Source organism: Amborella trichopoda, chromosome 5 (genome assembly GCF_054954075.1).
Source record: "Amborella trichopoda isolate Santa Cruz 75 chromosome 5, AtrichopodaSantaCruz75HAP2 v2.0, whole genome shotgun sequence".
NCBI classification, from domain to species: domain Eukaryota; kingdom Viridiplantae; phylum Streptophyta; class Magnoliopsida; order Amborellales; family Amborellaceae; genus Amborella; species Amborella trichopoda.
This window is the reverse complement of record NC_142340.1, coordinates 40914074-40935146: the sequence shown is the minus strand read 5'-3', so window position 1 is coordinate 40935146 and position 21073 is coordinate 40914074. Positions and strand designations below refer to the sequence as shown.

Here is a 21073-nt window from a genome sequence, read left to right as displayed (position 1 = left end):
CGAAGCATTATCTAGGTTCGGGTTTGGATTCGGTAATATTTTTTTGGTATGAATATATAAAATATATTTAAATATAATTAAAAAACGGAAATATTTTAATTTTGGGTTGGATCCCATTGGGTGTGAGTTCGGGTCCTACTTGATCTAGACCCGACCTGTCCTGTTGTGACCCTTACATGAGTGTGCCATTCTTAAGTGTAGAATGTCTCATTTTAAAATACACAAAGTGTGAACATATGGGGAATCCCCATAGATTAAAGAGAGTTAAGGTTAATATTTTTAATGACAAGGGCTTTTTGTTCTTTTTATAGTTTTGTGGACCACGTCCACTATAATGATGCTATCCTGACATCCCTTATTTGTTTATGTCTTAATTGGGAGGTGACATCCACATTGGGATTTTCATAAGATTCCGCAAACTATTATTTTACTTTTTACTTTTTTTGCATTGCAGAGATTAGAGAGAGAAATATTGTGATAGGTCTCTTAGGGGCTAGAGAGAGAGAAATCTTGTGAATAGGGCTGACAATAGGCTGCGTTTCGCCCGGGCCAGCCTAATCGTTGCTTGGCCCTATTCCCTTGAGTGCCGGCTTAAGCCCAACCCTGATTTTATCAAAGCCGGGCTGGCCAGGTAATTTAAAAGAAAATAAACAATAAATATGAAAAAAATAAGGGCCAGGCTGAGCCGGGCCGAATCCAAACGGGCATGTCTTGGCTTGCCTAGGCTGGCCCTCAGGCTAGATTTTGTAGCCCAGGCTTAGTTTTTTCGAGCCAGGCCGACCGAGCAAGGCCGGCCACCCGACCCATTGCGAGCCCTACTTGTGAATTGTGAGAGGTCTCTTAGGGGCTAGGGCACGATATAGAGAGTGGAGGCTTTGGCAAATATTTAACTCTATTGAACTAACCAAAGTCAAAAGCTCAAGGTCCCCATTTCAAGGATTTACAATTTATCTAGCTCTCTCTGGTTGGGAGGCCCAGACCTTGTTCTAATGGTGTCTCTCCTGTTTTGCCACGATTGGATCCTGAAGTATGTAATGTAATTTTGTAAAATTAATGAAATTCAGTTAACATTTTAAAAAAGGAAAGGAAAAGAACTTAAGGTTCACCAAGCGGGGTTAAATGGGTTTATATATGGTTTTTTGTTTTGGCGTTTGAAGGAACGGAAAGGTTGGATGGAGAGGCTTCCCTAAAAATTGATCTGGATTGGGGATCTGACTGAGTGAATTGGCCAATAAAAAATAAAACATAAAAAATAAAATAAAAATTTAAAATAATAAAATACAGAAGGTGGGGCCAAATTTGTTCCCGATATAATGGAAACCGGGTTGGTCCCATCAATCCTCAATGTGGTTTGAGCAATGCAAATCCCAATCGGTGTTTCTTAAGAACCTGGTTTTTTCCAAACAAGCAAGCTAAAAGTGAATAAGGACAAACACACTCATACTGAGCCAAACGCATTTAGTGGCCAAACAAACGGGACCTCAAGGTTGCATAACAATAAAGAAGCATTGCAATTCAAGCACGAAAACAAAGTTAAAAATGTTCACTTGTTCAAAAGAAGACTCAAAAAATATGATTTCCTTACAAATAGTTTCCTCTTCTTAGAAAATACCCTCAAATGTTTCATTACGGATTTCTTAATTAATTAACTAATAAATTTAGTAATTAATTAATTAAATCAATTAATTAATTAATATTTGAAATCCTGTTTTCTCCGTGGGTTCTTTTTCTTATTGGTGAGGCTTTGATGAGGTCACGGCTTTACGAATTTTGGTAAAGTTGTGCATCAAAACTCTACCAAAAAAGCTAGATTTGATGTCGAGAAAACTTGTGATGACTGGCAAATCCAATTCCGTCATTGACCGTGGATTTTGAAGCTCCATTGTGTTGCATAATTGACTGATTTGTCAAGATCTTAAATGGATTTGAGAAAGGTCTTGTAAGATGAACTATTTTAAGGATTTAAATTCATTTTTTATTCAGGTTCATGATTGTCGAGGCAGAAATATTTCATATACATATTTTCCAATATGTTAAAAGAGAAAGATATACAGATTTTGCCAAATTTGCATTTTTCGATGATATTTGAAGTGCAGATGAAGCCTCAAACTTTAGAAAATATGTTCCCTTCTTTTATTAACCTTTCACTACTTAAAATTACACTTTTGGATGGGAAATGAATATATAGTCATGCTTTTAACGCCTCTTATAGACTTGGCACATGTAGACCATTTCATCATCATAGTTTTTTTTCAATTAATTGGACGCGGTTACACGAATCTCGATTCGCTATTATGATCTATTAAAGGTCACATTTAAACCATCTATTTCTATAAATAATTATATGAAATAGTGTGGGCCTCCTCATCATTGAAAAACACACTCACCCAATACGTCATTAGATTGGAGGATCATAAAATTGGACGGTCCATATGCTCTATTGTAATAACATGAGTCTTTTCCAAATTGCAATTAAGAAAAAAAAAAAATTTCTACATGAGATCTGTCTATGTAATCATTCCCCTTTCACCTATCACTGCATCTCAATGGAACTTCCCCTGAATAATGTTGTGCAGTGGTATAGACCAACAAGTAGTATTACATTGTAATAAAATATGAATTATTTAAGAAGAAAACCATATTATAAGATCATCTAATTTAAAGATGGACTCGGTTAGCGTGTGGGCAGTCCACACGGTAAGTCCCCATCACCACCGTTCAACGCCATCCTCCAACTGATGGTATTTTTTGTTTTGAAAAATATTTGTGTATATTTCAAAATAACAATGTGGTTCTGTGCGGTTTTCGTTAAGTTGTATTTTGTAGAGAGAAAAAGTTGTAGGTTTTTAATCCCATATTGAACAAAAGAGTATAGATTGAGTAGATTTAAGTGTAGGTATTCTCTTAGTATAAAAGTGAGAGAGATGGTGTATATGCGGATGCGCGTGTGCGTGGGTACTTGATGGTGCACTTTGCAGTTTGTACTTGAGGTGCCCCTCTCCTGAACACGTTTATGGGCCAGGCTTGAGGCTCGATGTCTTTTTGTGAGCATATGTCTCGTGTAGGACATTCAACGGTAACAATAGTCATCAAGTTAAGGGCGTTATATGGCATGCATATAACTTGTAACTGTTGGTGGGTACTTGATGACGCACTTTGCAGTTTGCACTTGAGGCGCCCCTCGCCTGAGCATGTTTGTGGGTCAAGCTTGAGGCTCGATATCTTTTTGTGAGCATATGTCTTGTGTAGGACATTCAACGATAACAATAGTCATCAAGTTAAGGGCGTGATGTCTTTTTGTGAGCATATGTCTTGTGTAGACATTCAATGATAACAATAGTCATCAAGTTAAGGACGTGCATGTAACTTGTGACTATTGGTGGAGAATGTAACAACTCCTACAGTAAATGGGTAGCCTCTAGAAGCTTTATAATAAGAGTCCTTCTTCCCATATGAAAATATACTTTTGCAACTCTCTTAAACACACCTTTCTATATGAAATTTCAGAGCATAACAGTGAACTCATTTCTCTCTGCTTGTTTCTCTCTATCTCTCTATCTCTCTATAGCAACATAAGACATTGATGTCTACTTATACGCTTCAAAAGAGACCTATCTGTTTTCTTGTATCATAAAGATGAGTTGCCCTTCTTATACACATCTATTACATTATTAAAAGATGACAAATGGAGTCTTGAGATAACGCTAAACAAAAAGGATTCAAGCTTCAATTCGTTCATTTGTACTATCTTTTGCCTCTCTTTTTTTTCTTCATCCAACCGAATTTCCAACCAACAAGTTGGACAGTGGTGATGGGGAGTTACCATGCGGGCTGCCCACGTGTAGGCTTTTTCCTATAAATATTTCATTTTTTTTTTCTTTTTGAAGAAAAAAAGAGCTAAAAATTACTCAATTGGATGGTGGTTCGTTATCACCAGTTAGAATGTCCACCAAGGTGTGGGGATTGTAAGAGGTAAAAGTTAAAATAAATTACAAAAGAAGAAACAAGTTTAGTCCATCTTCTTCTTATTTTCTTCTTATTTTATGTTAAGCGTGTTATGTTTTTTATGTTATCCCTTTGAACATGAAAATTGAGTCATTTCTTTGAAAGGCTAAAGGCCAAAACAAAAGTTTACATATTGTGCACGAAAACATAATTGTAGATGGTAATGTCATGATTACAAATTTCAATAACCTTTGGCTTGGCAAATGAAAGGAAATGTTGGATTTGAGTCATAACTCATTAGATGCTGGGCGTCAAAGTTGAATCCTGCAAATTTATAGCCTCAACTCTTTTGGATCCAAACCTTAAAACCAAGACTCTTGAATACAAAATTCCAAAGATTGTCACTTTGGACATTTGGCTCATGCCTAATAGTTCTAGAAAAGGAAGAAAATGACCCAACTTTTTTTTTTTTAAATAGTTCAAAGTACCCTTGTCATCACAATAAGAGAAGGGATTGTACATTAGAAGGCTATTTGTCTTTGTTATAAGGAGATTATAATTATTCTTAACTATTAGATGTCAAATTGGATGGTGTGAAATATTTTACGAAGTTCAAGAAATTTCGTTTTGAACTTTGAGTCTAGTCAATAGCACTCTTACAAACCACCCAATTTGAAATTTGACAGATAAAGATTTTCAAATTTGACAGAAAAAAATAATTGTGATGTAAATAGTGTCTTATATATACTTTTTAAAGAACTACCTCTTCCCTACGTCACAAAAATCTAATTTATACATCTATTTTTATTTATGAGGGGAAAGCTTTCTATGTTCCCCCTATCATCCAACCGTCCATTTTTTATCAAGAGAGCCACTCATTGTTTGATCTTAGATCTGAAGTCTTAAAAGTATTTTATTTTAAATTTTTTAATACAATTTTTCTGAATATGAAATTTGGTACGTGTCATCTTCTCATTGGGGCGCACCTATAAAAAATATTAACAATAATTTTTCGATAAAAAATAATGACCAAAATACCCCTTACAATTTTTAGGGATATTTTGGTCATTTAAATTATTGAAAATATTTTTTTTTATATTTTTTGTTAAATCGAGTTTAATAGAAGAATGGACGTCCAAAATTTGGTGTCAAAAAAGTTTATAGAAAAAAAATTAAAAATAAAACAGTGTAAAGACATGACATTGTGATTGGGGCAATCTTAGTCCTCCATTAAAAAATGGACGATTGGATAAGGGGGAACATAGAACTTCTATGGTGTAGGGGGAACATAAAAAGCTTTCCCATTTATGGGGACCTCTTTTCTCTCTCTCTAATGCCAAAGACTTTATGCTCATGTAGGGACAAATCCAAGATTTACTCCTTTCGGTAAGACCTTATTTGAGTATTCTTATGACTTTTTTTTTTTGGGGTAAGTCAGTGGGGGAGAAGGCCCCTTACCCGTTTTTTATTAATAAGTAAGAAATAAAAAGTTTACAGTTCATTACCGTAAAACCCTAGAACATGGCATTTGTGCCAAATCATGAGTTAAAGTAAGGCAAATAAAATCCGGCGAACGAGAACGCCATACAGTAGCTCTTTGATAAGATGTAGTCATATTTGCAAGAATATCAGCCACCATATTGGCTTCACAAAAGATATAGGAAATGGACCACCCACACTTAGAGAGACGTTGTCGACATTTTATTGCCACTATATGTAACTTCCATGGACGTCGCCAGCGTTCATGAATAATATTAACGAGCAATGCTGAGTCACTTTCAATCTTAAATGGGTAGCTGATTAGCTATGATTAATCCTTCTTCTAAAGCGCAAAATTCCATATAATTATTAAAGGCGAATCTAAAAGGTTTGGCAAATGCTGCAATAAAAGTACCATCAGAATTCTTAATAACACCACCTCCCCTTGCTTGCCCTGGGCTATGCAAGGAAGCCCCATCAATGTTTATATTGAAGTGATTAGGGTTAGGAAATGACCATGCCATTGGAATAGTATTTTTATCCCTTTGCTGATACCATTTGAACTGTAAGTTATCAATGATCGCATTTTATGACAAATGGAACGTCCAGGATTTAGCAATAGCTAACTCTCGAACATGATAAATGATCTGTTTGACTAATTGTTCCCTTCTGGTCAACTTATCCTGGAAAACTCTCCGGTTGCGTTCCACCATAAGAATCATATAATTGTGAAGAATAAAGGCGTTCAGATATTGAATAAACCATTTGATTTGAATCTGAATGATAACCATTTTCTCAATATCATACGAATAGAACTGTCAGAGATGAAGCGTTTACCGCATTGGTAGGTAACCGACCTCCATATAGCCTGTGACAAGTCACAAAGAAATAATAGATGACATGAACTGTTATCACTATTTTTGCAAAAGGGACATACATGAGGAGCCATAGCAATCACACGTTGCTGCAAGAAAGAAGTAATAGGTAACTAATGATGGAGGGCTAACCAAGAAAACCATTTCACTCAGGGGTGATATTTTGCTGACCACAAGGTTTTGAATATCGGTTGAGAAGTTCCCTTATTAGGAATATGCTCCCAAACTTCTTTAATTGAGAACAAACCACTCGCAGAATTAATCCATACAAAAAAATCCCTATATGGCTATAGTATAAGGATAATATTCTGAACCTCCTTCCATATCTGTGTCAAAAAGCCTGACGTAGGCAGGGGTAAGACCCAAGATTGAAGAACATCTCCAATATGATTAGAGACCTTTGGCATAACAACCTCAAGGTCCTGATGAACACTCGTACCATACGAGTCCTATATTGACTTTTGTGATTACCACGGCTCTGCCCAGAAGTCCACAAGCCGACCATCACCAATAACCCATCAGACATTATCCTTCAAATGAGATAACTTGAGTCGGATACGCTTCCCAATGTAAGATGAGTATCTTTTGTATTTAGTCTCCCATATGGAAGAATTCTTGAAGTAACGATGCCTAAACAATTGAGCAAATAAAGATGAAGGCTCTGCCAATATTCTCCATGCCAATTTCATCATCCCTACAATATTGAAATCGACTATATTACATATCCCTAAACCCCATTCTGCTTGAGGTAGATAGATTGTGTTTCATTTAACTAGATGAACCCCCTTCTTTCCAGCCATACCTGGCCATAGGAAGTTTCTCTGCAACCGTTCAATCATATTACAGATTCTTTTTAGTAAAATAAATGATAGAATCCAGAATATAGAAGAAGCACATAGAATTGATTTCAACAGTTGGAGACGCATTGCATAAGACAAAGTCAACGCCTGCCAACTTGTCTTTTCAATAACTTTTCCAACCAAAGTATGACACTGACTATGCTTCAAATGATCATGAAACAAAGGTAGCCCTAGGTAATGGACTGGAAGGGACCCTGCGCCAAAGCCAAGTTCCTTAAGAATCAAAGATTTATTGTCTTGCGAGACACCAAAAAAGAAAGCTTCACTTTTTGCAATACTAAGTTCTTGTCTTGTGGTTTCTTAAAAAATAGAGAGGACTGACTTCAAAGTAACAACATTATTAATTGAAGCAATACAAAAAATCACAGCATCATCCGCATAAAAAAGATGTGATATTTCATAATCACAACTCTAAGGAAAAGCCATAGTAATTATACCTTGCTTGATAGCATAATCCAATTGTCTACTCAAGAAATCTATCACCAGTAGAAAAAGATAAGGAGATAAGGGATCCCCTTGTCTCAAATATCTTTTTCCTTTAAAATAACCATTAGGAGAACCATTACGCAACACAGAGAAGAAAGAAGTAGATATGCATAAACGAACCCAAGATATAAAAGCATATGGAAATCCCAAAGCATTCATACGAGCAATAATAAGGGCCAAGACACTTTATCCTAAGTACTGCTTGAATCTAATTGCAAGCACATTTTTGTCCTATTAGAATACTTATTGCAGATAGATATGAGTTCATTTGCCATGAGGATGTTATCTGTAATAAGTTTATCTTTCAGAAAGGCAGCATGTCTAGGGTCAATCATATCACTTAGCACTACCCATAGGCGATTAGAAATGGTTTTATTAATTATTTTATACAACACATTGCATAAACCAATTGAACGAAAATCTTTCATAATTCTTATGACTTTAAATTTGGAAGATGTAATTCCTCTTACCAGTGAAACCTAAAAAAAAAAACAAAAGAAAAATTCTTCCCTCATAAAAACACCAAGGGATTGTACACTAGGAGATCATTTATTTTTGGCAAGAGGATGTGACAACCATTTTTAACCATTGGATGTGAATTTAATAGATTGAAGTGTGCCCTAACATTTGAGAAATTTTACTTTGGACTTTGTGCCCAATTATACATTCCCAACCATCCGGTTTCACATCCAATGTTCAATAATAATTGTGACATTCTTATATCAAAAGTAAATGGTCTCATTGTATATATTTTCCTAAGAAAGGATAGAGAATGTTTGATTTTTTACTGCAAGTACAAGGATGTCACAAAATCCAATTTTCTTTTAAAGCAATACTCATATAGAGTGATTTCTAATATGCATTCAAAATGATGAGTGACAAGATAAGAAGTAATAAAATTCAAAATGAATACATTAGGGAGAACTTATGTGTAGTTCCAATAGGTGATAGGATGAGAGAAAATAGACTTAGGTGGATTGGTTATGTGCGGTGTAGACTCAGTACAACACTGGTTAGGAGATGTAAATTGGTTCAAGTGGAAGGTTAAAAAAGGGTAAAAAGTAGGTAGGCCCAGAAGGATATGGTTGTAAGTAGTGAAAAAATAAATAAGATTTATAGCTTTACTTAAGGTATGATCCTTGATAGACCAGAATAACAAACCATGGTTGTTTTAGATAATTATTTGAGGAAGATAGGCCTATCTATTTTTTTAAGGGTGCAGTTTGCATACGGATGCATCCGTAGGTGTAGAGATAAGGTGCACCTTCAAATTTTATCATGGTATATAATTTTGATATAAAATGTTATTAGGAATATCTCAAAATCTATTTTTATATCTAATAATAAAATTTTAAATTTAAAAAATGGTTAAAATCAAGTAGATCTATGCACATATGAAAATCTTGAAAATAGACAGTACAGATAATATGTTGTAAAATGTACTGAGACTTGACATATTTTTATTTTTCATAGTCATAAATCTCAATGATCAATTAATGGGTTTTTCAACATTAAAACTATATTTTTCGATAGATTTTTTAAGGGCATCCGTAGTTTTACAAGCATCATTATATAAACTCTTTCGTTTTTTTTTCAAACAATTTAAGAGTCAGCTTTTTTTGAAGATATTAATGTAGTGGTGCCAGTGTGAATGAAATCTAAACCGTAATGATCAGGTATGGGGGTACGACCACCGTGACCGCATCCCCTTTCCAATGAGTAAAAAGGCTTTAAAAAATTTCTCACTAAGTTTTTTACTAGAGAAAAAGTAGATGTACATGAGGCTCCCGCGAGACTTCACTATAGCGCCTTATTTACATGTCCACCTTGTTTTGCACCCCGCCGCCTGTGTCTCTAACACAGCGGTCAAAAGGAGGTCCCCTAGGAGTCAAGAATAATTCACGCCTCTTTAGTGGGGAATGACTGGTTCCTCTCTTCTCCAATAGGGTATCACCACGTGTTCTAAACTATAGATCTCCACGCGTACCAAGCCAGAAAACGTAGGTACCATGATACTCACACGTGCCAATCCCATATAAAAACCAACGAATACTTTTTCCAAACTCCAAACCACTGTCTCCTTCCCCCCCCCTCTCTCTCTCTCTACTCCAAACTCCAAACCATTCTCTCTCTTCTCTCTCTCTCTCTCTCTCCTTTCTCTCTCTACTGGAACAGCTGATGAGTAAAGCAGAAAAGAATCTCTCCCTTCCTCTCTCTTAAAAGAAGGACACTCTTAAAAGAACGGAAAATGGAACATGGACTGTGATTTACCCCTCTCTGTCTCTAGAAGGGCCCTGTTTTCCATTTTCCTTTTGCCTTTTGCTTTTGGGTTATTGTGTTTTTGTTTTTTAGGGTCTTCTGCTTCACAGTTCTGAGTAAAGCCTGCTGCATTTCTTGACCTTTATCTCCCTCTTTCTCTCTCTTCAGTTTCTGCTTTGTTTTGGGCCTGTAGATAATAGAGAGGGAATGAAACTGTTGATGCATTGGTGTGGGTTTTTAGAGTGAGAATGGCGAGTGTGATGATGGCGAGTGAAGGCCAGCCAGTGTTCCATGACTTTCTAGGGATGAGTTGTAGCAGTGACTCAGCTGTTTTAGCTAAGAATGGTGGATTTAGTGGAGAGCTCTGCAACCCTTCTAGCTCAGATCTTGCTTCAGGTGCCTTTCTCTCTCTATTTTTCCTCTAATTGAAGGTTGGCTCTCTGTCTTTCTCTCTCTAATTTTTTTAGTGGCTGGGTGGTTGGTCTCTCTCCCTCTCTGTCAATTCAATTTCATTTTTAAATGAAATGTTAGTTGCTCTCTCTTCTCTCTCTTGGTGAATTCAATGATGGGTCTCCTTCTCTCTCCCTCTCTCTCTCTGTCTCTTTCCCCCATTGCTTTTGCATAGATGGCTGGTTGGTCTCTTCCTATCTCTAAGTCATACTCTTTTTATGTTTTTGTTTTTCAAATACCATGATGGTGGTCTCTCTCTCGCTCTCGCTGTGAATGATTGAGGACTAGAACCGGGGACGTCGAGGTTACTTCTTAGTGGATCTGGGTGTTTCTTTTGTCCCTTTTTTCCATATCTGATGGGCATATTTGTTTCTATGAGTAAAATGGTTGTACAGAGATTCAGTTTTGCTTTTGGGATTTCCTGTATTTCTTTCTTTCTGCTTTTGCCTGTTGTTGTGCTTTTCTGGAGTTTATGGTAATGCATGAGTGGCTTCACATTTACACTTGGATTTCTATGTCCCCCTCTCCCCTTCTCCTTTTTTTTTTCTTTTGTAGTAATCTTGTAGCTTCATTCTTTTTAACAGTAATTAGCATGCAGAAATGGAGATAGCTTTATTAAAAAAAAAAAGGAAAATGGAGATAGCTTTCTCTGTTTAATCTACTGTGACGTTCTTTTAGCTGCATAAATGTTCTCAATTTACTTTTCCTCTTGTCCTGTAATTGCATATTTCCTTTCAATTTTCAAATGTTGATTGTTGCTGCACTTTGCCTTTTTCAGTCTCCTGAGTTTACCTGGCTGTTTGCCACCTTGATCATAGGGTTATGCTTTCATTTTTTTTCCTTTTTTATTTTATGCATTCGGTAATCTTTTTTACGTTAAGAAATTAGTTTGCCCTTTTTCTTTCCTTTTTTGTGGATGAGTTCTTATTACATGTTCTTTGTTGTTGAGATGATTATTTGAAATGTAACCTATCTCACTTTGATTGACTTGGATTCTCTTATGCATTTTGTTGCTCTCTGTTTTGGGAATGCTTATCCTCTTGAAAAATAAATTGAGCATGTTAAATTGTGGACACTTTGTAGTTTTCTTTTTCGTGATCGTTGATCACCATAGATGGCATTCATCTTTTATCGACTTTTTAGAAATGTTAATATTTTTTTACAAAGCATGGTTCTAAATTCAGTGACCTTGTCTCTCTCACACACAATTCTTGGGTTTATCTTTTTTCCTTTTTGTGGAATAGAGAGGCATCCAGCTAGCAATTACAAGGAAGTTCAATTACATGGTTCTAGGAGTGACTTCACCGGGCCCGAGATTGATAACCAGTGTTCAGGGCGGAAAAGGAGTGGCTCAGATTCTGCTCATATGGGGTCAATGAGGGATAGGGTGCTTCAAGTTGGAACAGATGCACTTGAAAACTCACATCTGATGAAGGTACTTCAGGAGAAACTGTACAAGAGTACATTATCATTGCAAAGAGTTCTTTTTTTTTTGAGGAAATGGTTAACTATCAATGCAGCCGACCCCAAATAATTGGGAAAAGGCTATGATGATGATGATGATGCTTACCTATCAATGCAAAGAGTTATTTATTAAGAAAAGCGAATAATCCTTTCCCTAAAGCATGGTTTTCTAAAATTTTTTCCTTTGGAACTACACTCAATTATATGCAGTATTTTGAAAATCCTTATCTTTCTCAGTTACCATGTTATTGCAAGCAAGGAACCAATCCTCCACCTCTAAACTTAGGATAACATTTCATGAGTTCCTTTGATATTTTTTGGTTGACAAAATTTTGGATTTTTCCTAGTTTATTATTCCAATGTTTCTTTGTATTTCCTCCAGATATTTATAAAATGCCCCACTCTCATCTTTGAGCTACCAAATCAATGACAAATATCACTTTGTTGTATGATGCTCCATTTTCTGAAAAACAGATCTTTCGCAATGAGGCACAGGACGATAGAAGGGTGAGCCAAATTGACAATGAATTTCTTTACAGTAAGCAACCGCCTAGGCCAACCTCTACCGGCCCAGCATTAGTTCAAACTCAAATGAGTAACCAATCCAATTTAGTTAACTACAACTGGGACCGTTACGCACAATTGCATACACCTCAATTTGCTTGCCTCCCTTCTCGCTTCAACCAATACAGAGGATACCCAGATAAGATTTGCTCAAATTATAGGGATACCAATGCTGGTCCTTCTCTTATTTCACCACCAGCTGCTGATGAAGGTTCTAGAACAGGAAAAATAGGTTCTGGAATCTCAAATATCATATCAGCCTCTCCAGGTGATAGAAACTCAGGCAATGTTCTTCTAGGATGCAATCGATTAAAAGCCGGGACTCAAGGCATTAATCCTGAATCAGCTGGCCCCTCTAGGTTAAGCATTTATTGTCTTGCACTTATTACCTCTTGTTTTTTTTTCCTTAATTTTTCATTTGTTTTGGAGAAGGGAGAGTATGCTATAAATTGGTTGACTATGGAAACCAAAACCCATCTTGGCTTATCATTGCCCAATGAGATGATGGAAGGTCATGGATGGAGAGTGATAAACCACCATAACACTACATGATCCCAATAGTGGATTCCGCTCTCTGTTTCTTTCTCCATAACTGTCCATCATATCATTGGACAGTGATGAACGCAATGATCTTTGGTTTTCTGTACTCAAATGGATTAGTGTACTTTCTTGAGGATAAATTGCTTGTGTCATGTTTTTATTTTTTAATTCTTTTCTTGGTTATAGTCCTTGTCGAGGAGTTCATTAAAGTGCTTCTACTTTTTGTCTGCCAGTCAACAGGTTCCTGCATCTGCTAGTCGGCAGATGACTATTTTTTATGCTGGCCAAGCCCATGTCTTTGATGACGTGCACCCAAAAAAGGTCAGTTTATGACTCTAGTGCACTGTCTATATAAGACTTCTTTCTATTAAAGATATTTGGGATTTGTGGTTCTTGATCCTGCTCATATCTGGTTTTGTTGGCCTTTGTAAATTGTTTCTCTTATTCAAAAGACCTTGTTCCTTTTGTTGGTAACTTGGTGTCATGGATAAGTTGAACAAGGACCTCTTAACATTGACATGATCCTCAATAGATCCTTTAATTGTCTGGATCCATGAAAAATGTCAGCCAACATGAAATGACAATTGCGAATTGAAAAGTTGGTTTTTTTGTTAGATTAGTGAATAAAAGTACCATTTCAGAGCACATGCCTTGCAAAACTCACAAGTGCCATTGAGGAGGCTGGAATTTTCTTTTGATGTTTGCCATAATATTGGGGCTTCCATGAATTAATCATGGTCTTTAGTAAAAAAGTTAGGCCTTGTCATTGCAATTATGCCTTATGACATATTTGTCAATATTGGTTTTTCCTTTTCTTCTTTTTCCTTCTGATGTGAATTGAGACTTGCATGAGTCAACCTGGGTCACCAATCCCCTATGTCCGAAATCATTTGAGCCCATGACTCTACTGGATTCTATCCTGTCTTGATCCAGTTCTACCTGACTTGGTAGTGACTTGCTTCGAGCATCAACTTTAGTTTCCCTGTACCTCGTTGTATTGAACTTTCCTAATATGACAATTGAAGTCTGGTACTTGACTTCCCAATAGGCAAGTCTTCTTGAGTTTTATTATATTAGAGTACAAGATTATGCAAATTTCTCAATATTTCTTAGCTTTGAGCAGATCCCCATAAAATTTATGAGGGCTCGCGCCTAACTCTCTGGTGCACCCTATGTGACTTAACCACTATTCTTAGTGACCTATTGGGGTGATTGGTTTGCTTGTGCATGGTGAGGCCTACTCTTTTTGGTAGGGTGATTTATTATTAATATGAAGTGAAAGTGGTTAAGGGATCACATATGGGTTTAATTCGGTGCATCTACTCATGGCCCACACTTGGTAGGAGTACCGTAGTTCAACTAAGAAAACGGGCTTTGTTGAGGGGTCTTAGTTGTGGTTCAATTGGATAGTATAACTATCAAACACGTCTAAAGAAATTTTAATTCTGTTTTGGGACCTCTACTGGAGTCTTAAATGGAAAAGTCTTAAGAAGGCTGAAATGGTTTTTTTGGGTCTATGGAAAACTTTGTGTTCCGGAGCTTCTAGAAGTTCTAAACTAGGAATGTCTATAAGAATTCCATATAGGGTTCCTTTCTAATGCTTATGCCGGATCATAGTTGCTGGAACTTTGGGGGTAAGGCCATGGTCCCACCTTAGGAACTTGATCTTGCGGTTCCTCTTAAGGAATCTTAGAGGGAGCTGGGTTTAGAGATATGGGAGCTCTCTCTCCCTTCAAAATGGGATCTCAATCTACATGCTTTTAGGATCCCTCCTAGGACATGAGTTATACAATTAATTGAATTAGTGCTCCTCTCCTTAGTATGATAGATTTATATATTTAGAGTTATGTTAAAAAAAGGTACATATCATATCGTGGTATACTATAATTATGATATTGAAAAACTATAGTTTAATTTCATAGTAAGCCAATTTATGATATTATTAAACTATATTATTGCAGTGAATTTCAGTATTATAACGATTGGATTGTTAGTAAGCTAAGGTGTATGATAATTGATTGAGCAGGCATGTCTTGATCCTAATTTTATCATATACTATTAATTGATCTCATTTATGCGTAGTTGAGCTTTGTTCCCTCCAAGGCAAAACCTCAATCCCAGTGCATGGGATCTCGCTCCCAGGTATCCTAGGATCTAGCTCCTTAACTTGTCGAATGTATGTACGTCAATCCTGATCCTATGGAGCTTCCACCTTATGGCGGTTGGTGTTCTTTGAACTAGTTCCGCTCCTGAACCTGCCCCTGCCTCCAACAATTATGTGCTGGATAACTGAGGCTAATAAAGTGGGAAGAACCTTGAGTTTGTAAGACATTATTTCAAGAGATTGTGTGCTTGATCTCGTGCATCTAGGAGCTATCCCTTGATGTGTCTAACTGCCAAAGAATGTGTATGTATTTATTTTCTATGTTGTGTTTTTTCTTTCTTATAACTATCTTACTTCAAGTGAATTTTTAAAACTAGTTTGATCTTATAAAAAAAGATGCAGTAATGTTTGCTTTGGATACTGGTTTAGCTTTTGTGGATGAATTAACAATGTTCCAGCCGAACTTATTAATTGCTGAAACTAATATATTTAAACATGGTATGCAATCCAAAGTTAAAGATGCAGTAATGTTTGCTTTGGATACTGGTTTAGCTTTTCTGGATGAATTTACAATGTTCCAGCCGAACTTATTAATTGCTGAAACTAATATATTTAAACATGGTATGCGATCCAAAGTTCTTTATCACCTGATCATAAACTTGGGTATTCAATAGTGAGTTTGCTCTCCAATTGAAGAGAATCTTACTGCCATCTTTTCTTAACATCATTAACTACTGGAAAGAATATCAGTTATCATTATAAAATATCTACTTTTTATGAGATCTCCAGCATTCTTTATTGAAAGTCTATACACGAACTTCATTGAAGGCAACCCAACAAATTACACACACACGCATGCACGCCAAGCTATTCTTTATTTTACCTCTATCATGCGCACAAACGTAACCCTACCCAAAAGAAATGTGCACCAATCTTACAGGTAGTTTAATGGGTTCTTTAGTCTGCTGCTTTAAATTAGGTATCCAAACCGTGCTCCCATTTTCCAGGAGATAGATGGACCCACTTTTTGGTCCCTATTCTATGGTAAGCTCATTATTCAGGGAAACATAATCTCCAAAGAAGAATCTTGTCCTCTGAATTACTGCACATTGCATATCCAATATTATTCTAACAACATGTTGATTCGTTTTACTTTTGAGATTTTTTCCCTATTTTTTTTAGGTCATTACCATCTTTCTTTATGGGACGGAATGTTTGGCGGTGAAGAAACAACATATTCGTAGAATGAGTGTAGTTGAGATGAGGATGTTAAGATGGATGAGTGACAAAATAGGGTTAGAAGAAAATTATTACATTTGAGGGAACTCAAGGGTAGCTCCAATAGGCGATAAAATGAGGGAAAGTATATTTGGTGGTCTAATCATGTGCAGCGTCAACTAGAACAACACTAGTTGGGAGGGTGATTTGGTTCAAGTGGGAGGCTCTAGAAAGGACAATGGAAAGGCTTCAAAGAACTTGTATTAAAGTAGTAATAAGATATTGTCACTTATAGTTTGATTGAGGGTATGGTCCTTAATAGAGTGGAATGGCCAAACAGGATTCATGTAGCCAACCTCAAGTAGTTGGGTTAAAGCTCGTATAATGACGATGATTATGATTATTGATTGGTTTAGGTATTGGACTTATGTCCTTTTATTGAGTGTTCCTTATATATTAGGGGCCACGAGACATGAGATAGAGACATCTGTCCCTCTTGGAGCATGTTCATATGCTTTGTAGGTAAGGGTAAATTGGCTTGAAGACTTCATATTAAGATGCTTGTAGATGTTCCTTGGCACATGATGGTCAAGGTGTGAGTGTAAGTAACCTTGAGTGTTGCATAGGGAAGATATACAAATCAATTATTCCTATTCTCAAAAGTCCTGGATAAGTTTATGTAGATCTGATGAAATGTACTGTATGTACTAGGTGAGACTTAAAGCTAAGCTAGCCAATGAACTGTTGGGTATTTGGGATGAAACGCTATAAACAATAAATGAATGATGAAGATTGAAACACAAAGACACACACACCCATAGATATATAAGAGCAGTATGATGTTAGCCCACTAGTTGATAGCTACATTAAAACGACCAATGGCCCAGATTGAATCTGGGCCCAGATCAATGGTCATGATTTCAATTCGTATTTGAATTTTAGCTTTATTTGTACGAATCCAAATTACTTGCAATTTGGAGCTTCTATTCTTAAACAATAGGCGAATCTAATAAAAATATCAAACACTTTATTCACAAAAATTAAAGAGACCCAAATACCCTTGAAATTATTAGGGGTATTTTGGTAAATTTGTTGTTTGCGAATAAGTTTTTTAATATTTTTATTAGGTGTGCCTTAATGAGAAGAGTGGCCGTCTCAAATTTCATGTAATTTGAATTTGTAGAAAAAAAAATTAAAATTCAAATACAAAATGCAATCGTGACCTTCGTAGGGCTTACACTATTCCATTAGCCTATGGGCTGACAAGATCTTATATATATATATATATATATATATATATATATATATATATATATATATATATATATGACATTATTGAGGTCGAACAAGCAGTAAGGAGCGATCCTGTCGGCATCCTAATGTTCATTAGGGGTTGAAAATGTCTAGATATTTCCATTGCTCGATTGGAAACTCTCTATGCAGCAATTTAGATTAGGAGACAAAAGAATCTCACATATGGGTACATGACTATTCTAGATTTATAAATCTGGTGGTGGAATTAAAACAAGAGAACTAGAAAGTTAGACTGGAGTGACTATGCTGTACCTTTTGCTCTACAATTCACTACAAAATCTGTGCTTGTTCACTACACAGTTTACATCCAACGTATTCTTATTTGTTTGTAGCCCTCTTAGGAATGCCATGTTCTTCCCACTTGATGACTCAACAAACCTGATAGGTTCATAACTCTTGCATCTATCCCTTCTTGCTCCGAAACTTCTGCAACTATGGTTTGCTTCTGAGGTTTATCCAATTTCCCGTAGCAAATAAGAATATCTCTTGGCTGATTGAACCAAATTCTTGCTAACTTCCATTGCTGAGCACACGTCACCCCTTGCTCATGCAATGCCTTTGAAATGAACTTGTCTTTCCAAATTCTTTGTCGAATAATGGGAATGGAAACTTGGCATACCAGAGGTCCTCTATGATTGTAGCTCACTTATTCCAACTTTAATGAATCCTCAATGAATTTGGGAGCACCCAAGTGATGCTGTATGTGACTTAGATGAGCCACCAATTTTCCATGTCAAGTGATAGTCCACTGATAAGTGATCTACTATTTCACTTACTCGCCCCTTGCTTCACCTAGTAAAGAGGGAAGGCTAGACAAATCAATTTATCAATAAATGACCACAGACGATATCCTTTAGAAGCATTACCCTCCAACTAAAAACAAAAAGATTCCTTTAGAAGCCTAAACCTTCCTCTCGAGGATGGCATGGTTCCATTTATATACCTTGCTCCTTATTCTTTCCACCATCGAATGCCATAAAGGTGTTTAGTTACATCAGCACAGATTATTTTTTTCCCAACAAAGGGTGTAAGTGTAGAAACGAAAAACAATCCACGAAAACAAGAAAGAAGAAACGAATACAAAAGAAAAATACAACCAACCACAACACAAAGATATACGTGGTTCGGCAACGTGTCTACGTCCATGGGAGATGAGAGCTTCTTTACTGGCAATGGAGAATAGGGTTACAATAGCTCTCTTCCTCACGTCTCTCTGTTCTCTCTCTGATTATAAAAGATCTGTGTTTTTCCCTTAACCCAAAAAAACCCCATCGCAACAATATATATTGAGTCCCAGATAGATTGTACAAATTACCGAAATACCCTATATACAAATATATATAGAATCTCAGATATATCAAGCCCTTCGAGCTTTTAACGGCCCTCCGGAGTCGTCCTTTTGACTCCACATTGGTAGATCTATTTCCTCATAATACAAGACATCAATCCGCAACAGTAAGTGCATGATCTTTGTGCTTCTCACAGGCAGATTGCAGAGAGAGTATAATTGACTGATTTGATATAGAGAAAGGTATGTTTCCATTTATATACCTTGCTCCTTGTTCTTTCCACCATTGAATGCCATAGAGGTGTTTAGGTGCATCAGCACGCATTAATTTTTCGCAACAATGGGTCTAAGTGCATGATCTTTGTGCTTCTCACAGGCGGATTGTAGAGAGAGTGAGAGAGAAAGAGAGAGAGAGAGCGTATAATTCACCGATTTGATATACGTGTTTGTGTTTCTCACAGGCGGATGCAATCATGTCCTTGGCGGGTTCAAGTGGAAGATCATGGTCGACGGCCCTCTCCTCAAAATCTGATCTCCAAGCTTCCCCAAGTAAAGAAAACGTGTTTCATGGAGGAAATGTGATTGGTGATATACAAAGGCGGGCGCCCATCATGCCCAATACTAGTCATGGTATATATTGAACTAACTCAAAGAATCTCTTCATTGGGTTGTCCAGAATTTTTGGAAAGACTTCTTTTTCCTCCTTTTATAAGTATCAAAAGAGTTAGGATTGTGTCTCTTGGCTTTGTTGTCCGGGCATTAAAACTGCAACATGCAGATCCCTCTTACAGAGAGAGAGAGAGAGAGAGAGTTGTTGGTTTTCACTGTTGGCTCTATTAGGGTGAGTGGGGCTATTTCTTGGGTTGAGAGGGAGAGAGTTGTTGGTTTTCACTGTTGACTCTATTACGGCGAGTGGGACTATTTCTTGGGTCTGTTGCATAAGTGGCATTAGCTCATTTTTTATGCAGTGCCATGCAGCACAATTTTTCAATCTTGACACTGCAAGTTGTTATCAAAGTATTTAATTAGCCTCAGGTTCCAAAGAAACCTAAAGAAAGTATTTAATTAGGATCATAAGGGAGAATTGTTATCGAAGTATGTAATGAGCCTCAGGTTCCAAAGAAAGCTAAAGAACTATGTTTCTTTTTGATCTTTTGGGAACTCACAACAAATCTTTCACTTGAAGGAAATGGGTGAACTTCGTCAACACCATCTCTCTCTCTCTCAATCTCTTTGTACATAAGTTAGGAAATTATCTTTGTTTTCTCCCTCTAGTGTTCACTGTTGTTTTATTTACTGTTTGTGCTCTCTCTTTGCTTTGTACATAAGTCAGGAAATTATCTTTTCTTTTCTCCCTCCAGTGGACACTATTTTTATTCACTGTTTATAATTTTTGACATCAGGGGGTGGCAATACTCTGAATGATGACAAACAGGCTGTACAGGCAATGGATCCTAAGTGTGAAAGCCAAAAAGAGGTACAGAAAATGTAATTTTGGTTTCCTGTCATTTTCCTTTAGTATTTATCTTTTTATCTTTTGTTTTTTCCCCTTCTTTGTAATCTTTTTGGGTTAGTACAAACTTTTTGAGATGAATTAATTTTTGTGGAAGTCTGATATGGACTCACTCTCATCTCTTCCTTTCTAAAGCACAAGCACTAGTATAGTAAATGTGGGCTATGCTCTGTATATTTTAGTTCAACGGTTTGGATTTTCTTAGTGGAAGAGCTAGTTAATGACCTGTAATCTGAGCAGTCCATTTGGGGGTATATGAATCTTCCACTTATTTTTGGGAAATTACCCATGAGGTATGTAGTATTAAGTATCTCGCAGTTTTGCAACTATTTCAACTCATGATTATGTGTCTTTTGATTGGAATTTGAAATTAAAGCACACATAGAAACCGGGTCAATCTTAGAATGGAGTAAAAGAAAGTCATCGTCATCATCCACTAAATGTGGACGATGGAGATGACATGTAACGTGCTGGGGGAGTGTGTGTTACACGTTTGTTTCCTGTTGGAAAACAGTTCAGTTCGCTTAAGCTTTGTTTTGCATCTCGATTTAGGTTATATGAGATTTGAATTTTGCCTGGCCCTCCAAGCCCAAACTAACTCGTCATGATAATGTTTATGGTCATAAGGTTTAGGAAACAGTTTATATTAGTGCAAGTCTCTAAACAATCAAATTAGGGCGTGCCTCAAAAATTTCAGTAGAAGAGGTTGTTTTG

At 36.5% G+C, this 21073-nt stretch overlaps 1 protein-coding gene across 3 annotated transcripts; it reads left to right on the top strand.

Moving 5' to 3' along the window:
• The first annotated feature begins 9486 nt into the window (after nucleotides 1-9486).
• On the top strand, nucleotides 9487-20641 carry TIFY8 (TIFY domain protein 8). 3 transcript variants are annotated; one of them, XM_088867936.1, is made up of 7 exons: nucleotides 9719-10300; nucleotides 10643-10658; nucleotides 11599-11789; nucleotides 12293-12741; nucleotides 13156-13243; nucleotides 19308-19476; nucleotides 20250-20641. In XM_088867936.1, exons 1-7 carry the CDS (start codon nucleotides 10247-10249, stop codon nucleotides 20336-20338), a joined length of 1056 nt encoding a protein of 351 aa, XP_088724062.1. In that variant the 5' UTR covers nucleotides 9719-10246; the 3' UTR covers nucleotides 20339-20641. The 3 variants fall into 3 exon arrangements, with proteins under 3 accessions (XP_006829635.1, XP_088724063.1, XP_088724062.1); XM_006829572.4 differs by lacking the exon at nucleotides 10643-10658 and having other exon boundaries at nucleotides 9487-10300; XM_088867937.1 differs by lacking the exons at nucleotides 10643-10658; nucleotides 12293-12741; nucleotides 13156-13243 and having other exon boundaries at nucleotides 9713-10300.
• Nucleotides 20642-21073: the final 432 nt, after the last annotated feature.

Bases quoted from the DNA above. Each gene is read 5' to 3' on its own strand.
- TIFY8 (XM_006829572.4), top strand. From the start codon at position 10,153: ATGGCGAGTGTGATGATGGCGAGTGAAGGCCAGCCAGTGTTCCATGAC. The intron at 10,301-11,598 runs GTGCCTTTCTCT...TTTGTGGAATAG, and splicing joins TAGCTCAGATCTTGCTTCAG to AGAGGCATCCAGCTAGCAAT. The intron at 13,244-19,307 runs GTCAGTTTATGA...TGTTTCTCACAG, and splicing joins ATGACGTGCACCCAAAAAAG to GCGGATGCAATCATGTCCTT.